The 18399-nt window shown below is 37.8% G+C and overlaps 1 protein-coding gene across 6 annotated transcripts in view; it reads right to left on the reverse strand.

Annotated features, from left to right (window-relative positions):
- Nucleotides 1–1701: 1701 nt before the first annotated feature.
- Nucleotides 1702–18399, reverse strand: part of foxk2b (forkhead box K2b) — a 47946-nt gene continuing 31248 nt past the window's right edge. For all 6 annotated transcript variants that reach the window (XM_082164564.1, XM_082164567.1, XM_082164566.1 and 3 more), the window contains 8 exons: nt 11440–11631; nt 8920–9064; nt 7698–7844; nt 6718–6911; nt 5730–5929; nt 4684–4929; nt 4385–4597; nt 1702–3530 (listed from right to left, as the gene is read on the reverse strand). In XM_082164564.1, the coding sequence (XP_082020690.1) occupies nt 3328–3530; nt 4385–4597; nt 4684–4929; nt 5730–5929; nt 6718–6911; nt 7698–7844; nt 8920–9064; nt 11440–11631 (1540 nt within the window). In that variant the 3' untranslated portion in view covers nt 1702–3327. The remainder of the gene's footprint in view (nt 3531–4384; nt 4598–4683; nt 4930–5729; nt 5930–6717; nt 6912–7697; nt 7845–8919; nt 9065–11439; nt 11632–18399) is intronic.

The raw sequence follows: 18399 nt of genomic DNA on the forward strand, positions 1-18399 counted from the left end.
ATTTAATCCTAAACTGCATTAAAACTCAAATCAAGTATAGCCTATCTATCCAGATGAATAGCTGAAGCGAAATCATTTGCGTTCATTTCACTAAGATCGCCACATTGAGGGTCTCGTATTCAAAATACGGTCACAAAAAGGTCCATTGTCAGAAGAGTAGCAATGAATAAGGCACAGCTCACAAGTAAATCGTTTTCAAAAGGGCAGTTTTCTCGGCGAATTCGAACTTTAACACTAGAGAAATCGACGTGTGGAACTTTTTCACCCTCACGCTAAACTCCTTTTGGAACGACTGGATTTTGCCCGCGAAAATTTGCCGCGCAAGGGCAAAAGTGACCGCACCTTAACTCTCATTAAGGGGATTTAATCAAAACTGACCTGATATCTTAATCACATTAAACATCATCATGATCTACTAGAGACAGATAAACACAACACCACTATTTTATTCGAATGCAATGTCATTTTAAAAGTTACTAAAACCTTTCGGCCGTTACAGCAAATCTCAGGCTGAACAGACGAGACGCCATCTTGCATGTTCAAATTCAGCACGTAAAGAGGTCAAAACTCAACAAAGAGAGGACGAGCCCCTCAGGAGGGTCGTACAGGTCAATCAAATCATCTTTAATCATCAGTGCTCTTAAGAGATCTGTATTCTCTCGAGATTCACTTTATGAAGAGAGGCTAAAGGTTAAACTATTTTCGGCGTGTATTAAAACAAATCTAGACCAGATTACCAATACAGATCATCTGTAGGACGACAGGACTTGAAATGCACCTTTTCATACACGATATCAGAAGCCATTGAGTTCTGCTGCCACATACAGCCTATGGACGCTTACACACTAGCGCCACACAGTGGTCATCTGAGAAATTACCACATATCTAGTTTAAATGTCTTCAGCTGGCATCTCATAGAGAAATCTGAAAATGTATTATGGATTTCACAATTTATCTTAGTGAGAAGACGACCATTATTTTGGGACTTTAACTAAATTTAACTAAACTTGCTTATATTTAATTTAGCAAGTATTGTTGAGCAAACTATCTTGCTTTTAAAAACCAGAGGTTAGAATGAAACTGCAACCCAATTCAGTATTTGAACTAGTTTTTCAATTAGTGTTAGTGATCTTAATTAGCATCAACTTCACTAATGTAAGTTAATGTTTGAGAATTAGAAAACATATGACAATGTTGTGCTAATGGTGCAACAAGCCAGACAAATCTTGCCTTAAAATGAACAAAATGCATCATAATTTCATAATTTTTTGCATCTCAATCATAAAATCACATGAATAAGCAGCACAACGGTTCACAAAGTTTTCAACACTGATAATAATCAGAAATGTTTCTAGATCATCAAATCATCATAATAGAATATTTCTGAAGGATCATGTGACATTGAATGATACTGAAAATTCAGCTTTTATCACAGGAATAAATTACATTTGAAAATATATTGCAATAGAAAACCAATATTTGAGATGGCAATATTTCAATATTAATATCTTACTGTATATTTGATCAAATAAATGCCGCATTTCGAGCATGAGAGACTTATTTCCAAAACATAAAAAATTGTTGAAGTCCCAAACTTTGTATTCACCCCTACAGACAATATAAAATCACCTATATATATATGGTGTGTCTATGTATGACAAGACTAATTCAATCAAAGAAAAGACAAGAACATCATCAGCGTAAGGTTTTAAATTAATTTATAAAAAAAAAAGCATTGACCCACTGAAGCAGAACAAACATCAATCATATTTTTTTTGCTTTTGTTTGAAACATATATAATCAGTCAGACTCATGGGCCTGACCAGAATCAAATCATTAAGCAGACACAATCGGCCTACACCAATACAGCCTAAAAACAAAAGGGAACAAAACAAAGAAAACAGGGGGAAAAAGTAAACAAAAGGAGTCTAATCAAGCAGATCTGGTCCGATTCAAAGCAGGTTCTTGTGTTTTTTTCTTCTGGATTACGTTTAAATCGCCGGATCAGGTATGTTTGTCTAGTCCGTTACATGCAAGCTGGATGAAAACAGTTCAACTACACATGGAAATGACACGTCCGCTCGGGCATCTGTGCATGTATGAAAATATGTCAGTGTAACAAAGCCGGTTTTGCTCAGATTTAAAAATAAACAAAGGAAAAACATAGGAAGGAAATACTCCATTAATACATTTTTCTCCATCTTAGAAAAGAAACTACGCTTAGTTTCACAGAGCAGAAAAGAGACAGGCGTCCCACGTCCTCTTCTGCTCGTATGCTGCTGCTTATATATATCGTTATTGTTATTATTACTTTTTAAAACGTCTCTATAAATGAAAACACACCCAGATCCTACGCTCCACGTATGAACGACAAAATACTGCATATTATCCACTACGACAATTGCAGGGGATTGTGGGGGATGCTGTCAGGCTAGCTGCCGAAAGTTTAGGAATATGTGATGTGTTTCGGAATATTTTGATCCCTTTGGCTGAAGACAGTCTCCACATACAGCCCTAGTATGCACTATTAAAAAAAAAATTAAAATAAAAAAAACATCAACCTATTTGTGGTTCATGGTGTGTAATTCCATTCCAGGACATCCTCTTGGCTTTTCCCCCTCCACAATCGGAATGCCAAACTTTGGAATGTTGGATGGAAGCCCGTGTTCCGCTGTCAGAGATCCAGATTCCACAAGCGGGAGTTCTGGAATTCTCAGTCTACTGTGAACAACACAAGGGTTCCGGAGGTTCTAGAATCTTTCGGGTTCCGGCGGTCCAGAGAGGATCAACATCTGCACATCCGGAGGGCATCGCACGTCGCAAAACATCCGGGAAAGAGTGCATTTTTTTTTTTTTTAAGATGCTTCCAATTTTGGCCGCGAGATGCTAAACATCACCATGACCCCCAAGAGCAGAATCCAAGCCAATCAAACGCCTCCGATCGGACAACATCTGCAGGGTCAGTGAAAGTCTGTAATAAAATGCCCAGTTACGGACCAGATGGCAGTTGCTCTTGTGTTTCGGGGTGCGAGTTCTTGTTCAGTCAGGCTCGAGTCATAAAACGGAAAACAGGCAGCTGGTTGCTGCGAAAAAAACAAAACATATTACAACAGTAACGGACGCTATTTTATGCGTTTGGTTTTCTTTTTTTTGACGTTAGAATTGATTTTTGCTTCACTTGAAAAGGTTAACAGCGGTTGTCCAGCCTGAAAGCCTTCAGTTTTGGCACCATGAGCTGGATGGAAGAGAAACCGTGATGAGAGGAAAAGAAAAAGGAAAAAAAGGAAAACAGAAGGAGGGAAAGTGGTGGTGGTGTTTAATGGGTGACTAGTTGTGGTTGCCGTGCTGGTTGGTGGAGTCTGTGTCCGCGGCGGTCCCGTTCGGGTCAGAGGTGATTTTCTGTTCTTCGTCCTCGGTTTTCAATCGTTTGCTCTCTGGCGGATCGCTCGCTTTTTCACCGTTCTGCCTCTTCGTGGGGAGAGAGGCGGACGCAGAGGCGTGAGCGGCCAACATGTGTAACGGACTCGACACTGAAGACAAACAGAGAGAGACATTTAACATAAGATTCTCTCCCAAGTCTTAAAGTGCATACAGTAAGAAATGTTTTTTTTTTGAAAATAATAAAAATGCATATAATCATGCAGAGTTAGGATAACACAAATGAACAGACTTCTCATTTGCCATTTAAACGGATTTAAATGTTTTCCTTCGCCCAGTCGAACAATATTTTGACGCAAATTCATCTGTCACTTAGCAGAAACTTGTCAAATTAGACAGATATCAACATGGACAGGATGTGAGACACCCTCATCACTATGTGTGTGTGTGTGTGTGTGTGAAGGTGAACAACAAAACCAACAAAGAAAACATTTTGTATTTAAAGTCCCTCTGTGGTTAAAATCAAGTTTTTAATGTTTATAAGTCTGTTTTTTAATTTATTTTTTATATGCTTTAAGACAAACTATGTGTAAACTCATAAGTCGACACCATTGCTGAGTATTTTCTCCTTAAAACTGCAGTGGATTAAAGACAGTCTCAAAAACACGGTTTGAAATCGCTGGTGTTTCTGACGTCACAAACTACCTTGTAACCAATCAGATCAACGTGTGATCGTCAACAGTGGATCTCTGAGCTGCTGTGAGTGAGTGGAGGCAGGGCTCATTTGCATATTCATAGAACTGTGTACACTAAATGAGGCAAGGGTGTAGAGTTACATTCAAGCTATTTTAATGCATTTCAAGGAAAAAAAAACCCGCTTAAATATGTCATTTCGGTGATCAAAGAAGAGTTTTAAGTGATAAAATGATTGACTGCAGGGGGACTTTAAATTCCACTGTTCTGTAATAATATCCTTCCTCTGATTATATCATTAATAATGGAATACCTGAGTTAGCCTGGCTCTGTATTGCCGTGGCAATAGGCATTACATGAGTGCCATTTTGGGTGATGGCTTTGATTGGCAGTTGGTGCTGACCCAATGGGGCTTGTTGCACTATGGTAACTGTTTGAAGGGGCGTGGCTCCGGCGCTGCTCTGAATGATCCTATTGGCTGAGCCTATGGAGTCGCGAGTGATGCCAGGAACCGACTCTACCTTGACTAAAGAGAGACAGAACACATGTTTGTTACTAACGTTATCTGAAGAAATTCAAACCAGTTCATGTTCCTTGACCTGAGCTCATCACCTTTGACCTCCTCGTACTCCCCGTTCTCCAGCGGCTCTGGTTTGATGGCGTTCTGCAGGTTGGCTCCGCTCAGGGCACTGACGGTCATCGCTGGGATCTGGTGGACCACGTGCACCGTCTGCATCAGCGGCTGCGCACACGTGGAGGACGTGACAGGGGTGGCCAGCGCGTACGTCACGGGCTTCATCGACTGAGTCAACGGGCGCTGGACCGCGATCAGGACCGGCTGGGTGGTGATGGGAGACACTGAGAGAGAGAGAAAACATGCACACGCTCAGTGATCTTATGTCAACTGATATATACTACTGATGCACAGGTTCTGACTGGTACCAGTAACAGGTTGTTTTGGTTGTTAAGGCTGAATAAACTGAATAAAACATCAATAAATATTAAAAGACAAAGAGAAGTCCAGATTCTGACAGACGGCTCATAAAACAAACAAACAAACAAACAAATAATTAGTCTATAATTTCACTATAAACTAATAAACAATATTGATGCACAAATTCTGACTGATACGGATGAAAACTGCACGTTTATTATTTATTATTATGAAAACAAAGTGTTTATTTTTTTATGTTAAGGCTCATAATAAAACAAACAAACAAATAATTAGAAGTCTACAATTTCACTGTAAACTAAACAATATTGATGCACAGATTCTGACTGATACTGGTAAGCAGTGATTTAATAACATAATAACAGTAAGAGTATTTAATAACAATTATAAAATTAAAAAAATTAAATAAATAAAGAGTAGTTGATAATATATCATCATCTAAATCAGACAAATACAGATAATACTAATGATAAAAAAAATTTATAATTATATATTATAATTATAAAATTATACACTTCTGAAATAAATCTATAATATTATGTGTACACTTTTTTCTTTTTCTTTTTTTTTTACAACTGCTGTAAATGCTTTGAAGCCAAGCAAAAATTCTAATGTCAACAAATGAAAGATAACCAAGATCATGAATTTCTGAGAGAGATCTAAAAGATCAGCCCAAGTGAATGTTTGTTCATCTGTGATGGAGTACCTGAGGTGTTCTGGGTAAAACGGGCCTCCTGAATCACGGCTAGTTTGGGTTGGATGGCAGCAGCAGGAGGGGGCGGAGCCGAGGCGGGCTCAGGCTCCATGGGAACCGGTGAGCCTTCGCGTGATAGGCTGTCGGGAGTCTGGACGCCGCTGGAGTGGGCGGAGAGAACGCCCGCGTGATTGGGCGACGCCGGGGCGCTCCTGTCATCAAACACCAACACATCAGAACCCATTTCACATACACAACCCTTCAGAAGTTTGGGGTCAGCAAGATTTTTTTTACTCAAAAGAAACTAATACTTGTATTCAGCAAGGACATCAAAAGTGATTTCAAATAAATGCTGTTCTTTCAAACTTTCTATTAATCAAAGAATGCTAAAAAAAAAAGGTTCCTACAAGAATATATTATTCATCACAACTGGTTTTCAACACTGATAAAAATCATAAATGTTTCTTGAGCATCAAATCATCATATTAGAATGATTTCTGAAGGATCATGTGACACTGAAGACTGGAGTAATGATTCAGCTTTGATCACAGGAATAAATTATATTTCAACATATTTTCACAGAAAACAGCTATTTAAAATTTTAAGAATATTTCACAATATTACTGATTATATTGTATTTTGGATAAATAAATGCAGTCTTGGTGAACAAGTCTTCTTTCAAAATCATTGAAGCATCTAACCAACCCCAAAGTTTTAAAAAGTTGGTTCTAATGCAACATTTAAGATGATCATAACTAGTGTTTATGACAAAAATAAAGATTATGACATTTTTACAAGCAAAAATACATGGCATACAATATTTTGATGTCTCCATCTCTGTTTATTTTTTATTTTTATTTTTTTACTCCTTTTCTTTTTATTGTATTGTAAAGCACTTTGGGTTGTGTTCAACTTGTGCTCTATAAATAAAACTTAACTTGACTAATATTTTCAAGTTGAGAAATGAGAAATGGCATGTGATAAAGGTTAGTGTTGGGACCTGGACGAGAGGGGTCCCAGCGGGGTCCTGAAGCAGGGGACGCCCCGCGGCCTGCGTTTCCTGAAGGCCTGCTCCACCAGCTTGCTCTCGGACGACGGGTCGATCCTCCAGAACGAACCCTTGCCCGGCTCCTCCTGAGAGCGCGGGACTTTGATGAAGTACCGATTCAGGGACAGGTTGTGACGAATCGAGTTCTGAGACAGATACATTTATTCATAATGTTAACGGAAATCCTCATTCAATATGACTCTAAAATGATAGTGAAACCAAAAGTTTATTCAGACACCTTCAACATTTCTCACATTACAGTTTATTCGCTATAGTTTAGAGTTATCAGATCAGTTGATATTTCACTGGTTTTGTCCGTCCTTCTGTTAGACTGTCTCACACATGAATTATGTTAAATATCTGTCAGCTGTTAAATTTAACTACACAATTAGATAATACAAATTTAGCTCAACCAAGCAATGCTTAATTATGTTCAGTCTGTGGTGTAAAAAGGTCGCATTAGCAATTAAAGAAAAAACACTTCAGCAAAACATGGTCAGGTCAAAGTGTCCGAATAATATTTGCTCCCAATTTTTATTTTTATTTTACTGGTAGTCACTGTATGAAGACTTTTTGGGTATAAAATGTCAGTTACATTTATTGTGCTATAACTATAGTGTCCTGCAACCACTAGTTAAACAAAATTTATAATCAAAATTATAATATTCAAACATTATATCTGGTGTCTGATTAATTTTTGGTTTGACTGTATATCACACACACAAAGAGAGTAAAAGAGAACATCTTCTTAAAAAAAAACGCAACAAACTTAAACTCAACAGTCATGGAGCGCCTAAAATGCTTTGTTTTCCAGATATTGTTGATGATTGACAGTAAGTTTGTGTGAACAGCCTCATCTCTGGTTGATCTGGTGTGTGTGTGTGTGTGTGTGTGTGTGTGTGTGTGTGTGTGTGTGTGTGTGTGTCACTGACCTGCCAGCCCTTGTCTGCCGTCCTGTAGTACGGGTAGTTCTTGGTGATGTGTGTGTAGATGCCGTTTAGTGTTAACTGCTTGTCCTGCGCCATCGTGATCGCCTGCACGATCAACTGAGCGTACGAGTACGGGGGCTTGGAGTCGTCCTGGAGAGAGAAAGAGGGATTTCACCTTCACCATGAACTAAAGATCATTTAGAATAGATGGACAATTTTCTCCAGGTATTATACACTACCCGTCAAAAGTTGGGAATAATTATGATTTGTTTTCTGCTCAGCAAGGCTGCGTTTATATTTGATCAACAATACAGAGTGAAAACATCAATATTGTAAAATATTATTACAAATTAAAATTACTGTTTTCTATGTGAATATATATTAAAATGTAATTTATTCCTGCGATCAAAGCTGAATTTTCAGCATCATTACTCCAGTCTTCAGTGTCACATGATCCTTCAGAAATCATTCTTATTGATTTCTATGATGATTTGATGCTCAAGAAACATTTGTGATTATCATCAGTGTTGTGCTGCTTCATATTTTGTTAAAACCATAAGTAATAGCTTTTATTCAGTGACAATTTTATTATGTGTGTTGCCTATGTGATGCTTTTTTCTCTTTTTGTGTTCTGTGTGACATTGTAAAGCACATTGGTCAACTTAGTTTGTTTTAATTGTGCTATATAAATAAATTTGCTATTGCTATAATACATTTCTTTCCGAATAATTTGCTGAACAGAGAGTTTTAAAAAAACAATTTATTTGAAATAGAAATCTTTTGAAACATTGTCACCTTGCTGGATAAAAGCATTAATTGTTCTTTTTTTTCTTTTTAAAATCTCACTTACCCCTCACTTGCGTTATCTTCTGAATTTGTAAAGTGTATAATTTTTTGTTTTCAACATTGAAAATAATCAGCAATGTTTCTTGATCATCAAATCCTCATATTAGAATGATTTCTGAAGGATCATGTGACACCGAAGACTGGAGTAATGATGCTGAAAATTCAGCTTTATTCACAGGAATAAATTAGTTTAACATATTCACATAGAAAACACTTATTTCAAATGGTAATAATATTTCACAATTTTACTGATAACATCATAATTTACATACAAATAAATGCAGCCTTGGAGAGCAGAAGCAACTTCTTAAAAAAAAAAAAGATCATAATTTTTCCAAACTTTTGTCCGGTCGTGATGTTTTATCCTGAGATTTGGCACCTTTGGACTGTCTCCTTCTGACGCCTCTTTGTCGTTCTCGGACTGAGAGTTATCATTCATGAGCTGCAGGTCAGGCACGATTCGGCCCAGCCTGTAGCCGGACGATCCCGCACCCCTCGGACTGGACGGGCACGAGTTAGCAGCGCTGAGGGACACACACACGACACACAAAATGCATTACCAAACACACCAAAGTCATTTAGTAAAACGGGCCGATGGAAACAGATGGAACGCAGAGAAGGAGGTTTCATTTTCCCAGCAGAACAGGAAACTGCCTCATTTATGTGGGAGCCAAACTCAATTAAATCACTCAAATCAGAAGTGGCTCATAAAGGACACGCAGCTGCAGACACAATTCAAACGCAGTCACTCAAAAACCACCAAACCCGACGAGGCACGAACACCAACGTTTCCGTTTCAACTCGCCTTGAAGCTTCATAGATCAGAAACAACTTTCATATGATTCTGCTTTATATATTATATCTTATCTTTCAGTAAGTGTTTTCATTAACTAAAACTATTAAATGATATTCAAAAAAGTTAAACAAATGTTATCTGAAACTAAATATTTTTTAAAAATCAGTTAGTTGCCAAGGCAACATTTCTATTTTGTTTAGTTAAAGTATAATATATATAAAAAATAATATAAAACAAGCAGCAATTATCGGGGCCAAGCGCAAGACGACGGAGTGTCAGACCAACTGCAACAATGAGCAATTAAAGACATTTAAACATGATTTTAGGCAAAATGGCTGAATAATTATATATACAGTAATTAAAAATATGATTGAATGGTTTTTCACTTTCGACCAATAGGCGGCGCAGTTACAAAACTGATGTGATGTGGTCAGAGTGAAGTGACAATGACATACAAAGTTTGGTGTCAATATGTCAAGGACATTGCAGAGATAAAGACTGAATAATCATTTTGGCAAAAACAATTCTATCGACACCAAATCTATAACTTTTAGTCAGCACAGTCTTAAGATGATACGATTCGATTTTGGTGAAAATCGGACAAACGGTAAAGCGTTGCAGAGATACAGTCTTGTGTCTGTTTTTGCAAGCTCTACGTAAAATGAGTTTGCGCGGTATTCGAGAACGGTTTGACGAATCAACTTGAATTCTGATCTGGTTACATTTTCGTGAAAATCGGAGCAACCGTCTAGAACGAGTTCAAAAAAGTAGGTTTTTCAAAAAATTCTAAATGGCGGAAACATTTTCATGACGGAAAATGACCCCACATGATGCAATGGAATCGGCCTGAGCAACGGAATCAGAGGGGAAACGAATTTAGTTTCTAACCGTTAAGGTTCAAAAGTTATTAGCATAAACATGAGTGAAACTTTGGACAGTTGGTGGCGCTAGAGGGATTGAGTTAGAGACTCCAAATTTGGTAAGGTCACTGTTCAGCCTGTCCTCTATCAGTGTGCCATATTTCATAACTTTCCCGCAAGCAGTTCTATGGACTGCCATAGACTTCCAGAGAGGAAGAAGAATAACAATAAGAACGCCAATGATTTGACGAGGTGCCTACGCACTTTCAGTGCTTGGCCCCTAATAACTCAAAATATTCTCAGGTTCACGTTGACAAAATCATACAAATATTGTATATAATTTTGTTATATTTTTTAGGGATGCACCAATATGAAAATTTTGGCTGATACCAATAACCGATAATTCTTTATATTTGAATGCCGATATATTGGATGACAAATCTAAATCCAATTTTTTTATATAATTTTTGAGAGCCTGATTACAGAAACAAGTCTCTCCATTAAAACGGCATGGTGTTTGTGTGTTTGTACCTGATGGTGTGTGTGTGTGTGTGTGTGTGTGTTTGTATCTGATGGGGTGTGTGTGTGTGTGTGTTTGTACCTGATGGGGGGTGTGTGTGTGTGTGTGTTTGTACCTGATGGGGTGTGTGTGTGTGTGTGTGTGTGTGTGTGTGTGTGTGTGTGTGTGTGTGTGTGTGTGTGTTTGTACCTGATAGTGTGTGTGTGTGTGTGTGTGTTTGTAGCTGATGGTGTGTGCGTGTGTGTGTGTGTGTGTGTTTGTACCTGATAGTGTGTGTGTGTGTGTGTGTTTGTACCTGATAGTGTGTGTGTGTGTGTTTGTACCTGATAGTGTGTTTGTGTGTGTGTGTGTGTGTGTGTGTTTGTAGCTGATGGTGTGTGCGTGTGTGTGTGTGTGTGTGTGTGTGTTTGTACCTGATAGTGTGTGTGTGTGTGTGTGTTTGTACCTGATAGTGTGTGTGTGTGTGTTTGTACCTGATAGTGTGTGTGTGTGTGTGTGTGTGTGTGTGTGTGTGTGTGTGTGTGTGTTTGTAGCTGATGGTGTGTGCGTGTGTGTGTGTGTGTGTTTGTACCTGATAGTGTGTGTGTGTGTGTGTGTTTGTACCTGATAGTGTGTGTGTGTGTGTTTGTACCTGATAGTGTGTGTGTGTGTGTGTGTGTGTGTGTGTGTGTGTGTGTGTGTGTGTGTGTGTGTGTGTAGCTGATGGTGTGTGCGTGTTTGTACCTGATGGTGCCGGTGGGCGAGGGCAAGGGGCTCATGAGGTGAGCGATGTTATCGGGAATGTTGATGGTTAAAGGGGAGATCTGTGGCTGAACCGCTTTAACCGGAGACTCCGGTTCCCTCTTCTCACGCTTGACGCTCGCCAGTGCCGTGAACGTGATTTTGATGTTCGTACTGGGGAACCGAAACGTGCACCTGAGAAAGAGAGAAAGACAATTATCAACTAAAGAGATGTAATCCTTATGGATCAAACAAGCATCAACATGAACCATCATACCAAGCCAAAACAAAGATTCACGCTTCCAAAAACACATGGGTGGAGCATCTACAGTGGAAAGCAGGGCGTTTAACATCTGAAGAGGGTCTGAAGTGACAATATTCATTTACGTGAGAATGTTTTCAACAATTAACGCATAAAAACAGCTCGCGTTTCATAAATGAGGTCCAGCGAATAAGCTCCTGTAGGAATATTAAAGTTGTTTACATGCAAAACGAAACCACAGAAACAGGCAAATCTCTAGGGTGTGTCCATCTCTGCTTGATAAAAGAGCACAGTTCACGATGTTTATGTTTATATGACCTTATGTGCAGTCGGCTTAATAAGTGTAATCGGTGTAAGATTATTAGATGCATGTAAACACCCTCGATGTGTTTCAGACACAGGTTTTCTTATGACCAAGATGACTGTGGTAATAAAGCTCAGGAGTATAAGTGGATCTCCAAGCGATGCTAAAATTAACCGCCCCTTGATGAACTAATATTCAGTCTCAACACTAACAGCCCCAGGAGTAAACAAGTCACCTCATCCATGAAAACATGGCACGGCTCACACAGAAACCAGTTATTTTAGCTTTGCAAATCACAATGCACAATAATAATAAATAAAAAAACATCACAATTCTCCCCAAATAAATGCAGTTGAAAAAAGTCTTTATTTAAAAAAAAAAGTGAATTATACTTTTCACTTATCTGCACCAAAATAGCAATAAACAGCAATATTTGCAATAATGTGAAAACAAAATTTAATTAAAGTACGCTTCCAGTATTTCTCAATTAAGCGATCATCGCTTCAAGCTGCTCAAAGTTATGACACGATTACTAACACAGTAAAAAGACTCACAGCATTTTAATATCCTTTTCATTTATAAACAACAACCTGTTAAACCCGAGAGGACAGAACGAAAAGAAAAGGACAGAACGAAAAGAAAAGCACACAAGCGCCCTCTTGAAGGAGTTCGGAAACGATGCGCTACTTCTGATGGACAAGGGCCATTTCTCTCCTTTTCTTTTAGCGTCATGGTCCATATGGTTGGCACTAGGGGAAGTGTTTTTGTGCCAAGCCTTGTACTAAACTTTGCGCCAGGCCCCTGAAGCCCTAGCACACACACACACACACCAAATCACACCCAGCGTCTTCAATTATCCCAGACTACAGCGGAAGACTATCCTGCTTATTCACTAACAAATGAAAGGAGGATTCAATCCTGCTCTCGTTCAGAAACAGAGACGGCATTGGTACGTGTCTGGAATAAACACAGCCCTGAGTTGAGTTACCACCAACATTAGGACGCCGCTTTAAGGGAATTCAAAAAAGGTGCTGATCTGAAATAAGTTTCAATGTAAAGATAAATTCTTCAGGCTCCAAAATACTATTTGATGCTTGTGCTGTCTGATACTTTTTTAATTTAATGCATTTTGATTTCTATTTCAGTTAAATTTTTATGTCAAAGTGTTTTTATTTTGTTTGTACCTTTGACTAGTTTTTACACATTATTTGTAGCTATCGTTCCTTAAAACACAGCACCAACAGTCCATCCTGCCATTGACAATCTAATTGGGGAAAAACAGCAACAAAACAACGAACTAACATTTTACATGTCAAGTTAAACGCATCCTTCTCTAATTGGGTGGGTTTTTTCTTAGTTTTGCAAACTTTGGCTTTTATTCTTTAGTTAACTACAATATTTTCACTACACTAAATGTTCAAATTAAGGTAATTTCATTTCATTAAATTGGTATTTTTCAGTAGATACAGGTTTTCAAATTGCTGAAACGCTTTACACTAATTTGTTAATGTATTAGCGAATATGACCGGCTAACAATGAACAATTTTCTAAATAATTTATTAACCTTGATTAATGTCAGTTAATAAAAATACAATTGGTCATAATTTATTCATGTTAGTTCATCAACTAAACACTGAGATTAAAAGGGGTGGTATAATGCCCTTTTCACAAGATGTTAAATAAGTCTATGATGTTCCCAGAGTGTGTATGTGAAGTTCTAGCTCAAAATACCCCACAGATATTTGTATATAGTATGTTAAAGTCGTCACTTTCTGGGGCTCAGAAAAACACACCGTTTTAGTGTGTATCCCTTTAAATGCAAATGAGCTGCTGCTCTCGGCACAGAGGGCGAAGCTACAACAGATTGGTTGAAACTGTTAGCCTTTTATATTCAAACCAGAGTCAGACAATGATGGAGAGACTCAAGAAGTGACAACATGTAGAAGCAACAGGACATTTCTGAATGGTTAGTTGATGAATTTATGTAGCTTATGTGGAGTTAACTATCTTCTAGTCATTGATTAGCATATTCTGTCATGATAATCTATAAATCATGTTCTGGGGAGGGGTTTTATACATTTTAGGGTTTAGTGATGTCACTAACCCGTGAAGAGGCTTGCTGTAGTCCCTATCAGTCGTTTGTGTTAGTCCTTAAAAAGCAATTTCTGTAAAAGAAAATCTCTCCCTTTGCTTTGAACTTTGAGCGTTGTAACTTTGCAGATGTTGTTTATGCTCAAACAGCAACATTACACACTAACTAAAGTTAGAAAAGTGAAATCATAAATCAACCACCCCTTTAACTAAGATTAATAAATTCTATAGAAGTATTGTTCATTGTTAGATCAGGTTAACTAACCAATGTTAACTGATGAAACAGTGTTTGTTACCAAACCTATAATCTCTGTAGGAGGCAAATATGTACTTGATTAGACTGAAGGAAATATGTGGCACAAACTACAATAAATAATTTACTTGTGAACAAAAAAAGCAACATTTTCCACATCCAGCAAGACAAACGATAAGAATAATACCACATGATCTGACAGATAAACTCTGGTCCTTCTGATTTCTTCTACAGTCAAACACATCGGTGTTGTGATTTCTCACGTGACGGTTCATTCAGATCCGCACCGGTCATGAACGAGCAGCTTGTGACGCTTTATCAACAACATCTGCGGGACATTTCTGCAGTAATGAGTCCATTCCTTCAGCTCATGTTGTTGAAAACAGGATTCTTTCTCTTCGAACAACAGTTTGATGTCAGTAATTTAAAGCAATTCCTCGCCAGTCTAACCACAACATTCACTGAAACTAACTCAAAAAAAATGTAAAATTTTTACAAATGCTAAAATATTCACGATTATGAATCACAATCATGTTAATAAGCTGCAATGAACAACATAATTTACAGTATATTGTTAACTGAAACTATTAAAAACATTTGTTTATTGAAATTAAACTTGAATATAGATGAAAAATTGAACGAAAATGTTTCCTTGGCAACTAACTGAAATAAGTTTTTTTTTAAGTTAACGCACTAAAAATGACTGACTGGAAATAATGAAAACTGAACAAAAGGCTAAAATAAAAATAATTAAACCTAAATGGCAATGTTTAAAAAGAACAAAAACTACTAAAAATGAAAACAAAAATATATATATTACAATAAAAGCGGATTTAAAATATGAATACCTACAACTGTGTATAAATAATACTAATATAACAATGAAGGGTTAGAGAATCATAACATTTACAAACACAAGACTTGGAAAATGAACATGGAAAATGTTCATGAAAAACTAGAGTACAGACGTTTTTAACAAGTGTTTCAGAGAAGAAAATAACCAACCACTCTCATTTATCGACTCTTTCAATAAACCTTCATTAATCTTTGCCAGTTGCTTTTGTCAGATATCTAACAATCGTTTTGTTGATGCAAATTGAATTAAGTATTCAGGATAAAATCTTAACTGTGTTTCTGCTCCAAGCAGCCATTTCAAGCACAATTCAGTCATGGCAACTACGAGGGGCTCTTTAAAACAGGAATGTTGGGATCCCAACCCCTCACATTCCTCCCTGTGGGTGGTGTGTGTGTGTGTGTGTGTGTGTGTGTGTGTGTGTGTGTGTGTGTGTGTTCTGAACAGACTTGTTCCCGCATATCTCCTTGCGTCTCTCCCACGAAACCCCAAAACACTCAAGAATTCTACAAAAATGCACGACCGATCTCACACAGGAAGCATGGTTTGCTCATATACCCCGAACTTTGGTGTGTTCTTCTTGTTAACATTCAAAAAAATTACTGAAAAGGAAAAGTGTGATTTAAGCACTCAATCTTAGGCCCTGTTTACACCTGGTATTAAAGGGATAGTTCACCCAAAAATGAAAATTAGCCCATGATTTACTCACCCTGAAGCCATCCTAGGTGTATATGACTTTCTTCTTTCAGACGAATACAATCAGAGTTATATTAAAAAATGTCCTGGCTCTTCCAAGCTTTATAATGGGAGTGAATGGGTGTATGTCTTTGGAAGAACATTAAAGTGCATCTATTCATGATTAACGTGCTCCAGACGGTTCAGGGGGGTTAATAAAGGCCTTCTGAAGTGAAGCGATGTGTTTGCGTAAGAAAAATATCCATATTTAAAACTTTATCGACTAAAGTAACCAGCTTCCGGCAGACGGCCTACGCATCGATTTACGCCAAAAGAGTAACACTTGTACTTGACGCACAACGTAATGACGAACGTGGTTCAAACAAAAGTTTACACCTGGTGATTTAATGCGTCTCTTTTGTCCACTTTCAACCACTTCTGTCCTGATTTCATTGAGGAGAGGGTCTATGTTTGGGTAAATGTATGCATTTTTCAGATCTTTCGATATAAATGGACAAAATAAGCTCACACAATTTACATATGAACACAACCGGAGACGATGGGAAAACATACAGAGAGCAGCAGCTTTAAGACCAGCCGAACGCTGTGAGCGTGTGTTAGAAATCAGGAATGATGAGAGAACAATGTGATTGGTATGTTTTTCATCTTCAAACCAAACTTGGGTCTCCATCCGACAGTTTAAATCCCGTCTGGCTAGAGCGTTTCCCATAATGTTTACGCATTAGTTCAGTAGACGGAGAGATGGTCTTTGGTTCTTGCAGGTTTCATTAAGTCAAATTTAAGACCTTTTTACGACATTTTAAGACCACAAAGATTGAAATTTAAGACCTACACGACTACACGACCTAAACCAGCAAATAACAAATAAAATTGCGTATAAAATTTGCATCAATATGCACTTTTGGTTTACATAAACATTAAAATAATACCATTAAAAATGATGGCCAGATTTTAAAAGAGGGTCTTGCAACATGTTATCTACTAACATGTACAAGTTCAAATGAAGTTGTGACAAAAAAGGCTTTATAAAAAGATAAACCTCACATATTTCAGCCTTTAAATCAAAAGTCAAAAATGATAAATGACATTTACAATGCACTTAAGCTTATCTTTTATTATTAATAGTAAAATTCGGTCCGGTTTTCCCGTGGCGTCTGTCGTTGCTATGCAACCGTGCACTGCGCTCTCTCCACAACGACAAAGAAGTTTTAGTAGCTAATGGATTTCCACCACCGAAAAACACTAGCTCTACTACAAGATTTATTTACGGAGAAGAGAAAAACACCCGTAGTGTTTGGGTGCACCCCCATCTTTCATGTTGACTGAGCTTTCAATGTTGTTACGGAAAGGGTGAAGCTGATTGGTTGGTTCTTGTCACATGACCTGCGGTGCGCTTGAGGCATTCTGAAAAGTTGAGATTTTTTCATCTCGCTGCGCCTGGAAAAAATGAGTGTGTCGCTTCAAATATGAGTGCGCTTGCCTTTGGTAAAACAGCAAAAAGTGTTGGCCTTAACTAATGACACTGAAGGTATTTGACTATGCTGGGAGTGTTGGTCCTCCCCAGTCTGCACCGCTCAACAATTAAAGCAGAGGAATCACGCCAAAACTTACACTCTACAAACTGGGTTTAGCAACCCCAAAACACAGTTAGTGCAACTTGTCTAGTTTTTGTCGAGTATGTAAAAACTTAATCTAACTGGTCTGTCTGTCTGTTTCCCACAAATTTTTTTTTTTTTTGCAAGTACACTAAGGAACAACAGATACTTGTCATAACAACAATAAATCTATTTTAATGAAATTATTTCATTGGCAGTGTGAAATATTTTTGGCATGTTAAGCTTCATGAGTGTAAGATCCTCACAACAGCTACAGAAGAGAGCAAGAACTGAGTTAGTGGAGTCTAAAACTAGATCACGTCATCAGCTGGGGTGTATATGCTCAAAGATGGACCAAAGCAAACCTTAATGACTTCCAGACAGAAACAATCCCATTCCCAGTGACTCACTGTCTTACAACACTATAACAGATATTAAAGCTTGACTCACTCCTCCGGCGGTAAAGTCCTGTCTAGAGCCATGACAGTAAACCAAGACGTTGACACAGAGGGACAGACTGGGACTAAACTATACAATTAAGCCATGACTAAACTATATAATAATGAATACATAAATAAAAATATATTTAAAAAAAAATCATTAGAGATTAGTTTGGCATTTCTCAAATCTTAAAGGGTTAGTTCACCCACAAAAATAACAATTCTGTCATTAATTACTCACCCTCACGTCGTTCCAAACCCGTAATACATTCGTTCATCTTCAAAACACTTTTTTTTTATGAAATCTGAGAGATTTCTGTCCCTCCATTGACAGCCTACGCAACTACCACTTTCAAGGTCCAGAAAGCTAGTAAAGACATCATTAAAGTAATCCATGTGACTCCAGTGGTTTAACCCCAATTTTATTAAGCAATGCGAGTGCTTTGTTTGTACAATATTTTTTTTTTAC

The sequence above is a fragment of the Leuciscus leuciscus genome (genome assembly GCF_965113295.1).
Source record: "Leuciscus leuciscus genome assembly, chromosome: 1".
NCBI lineage: Eukaryota > Metazoa > Chordata > Actinopteri > Cypriniformes > Leuciscidae > Leuciscus > Leuciscus leuciscus.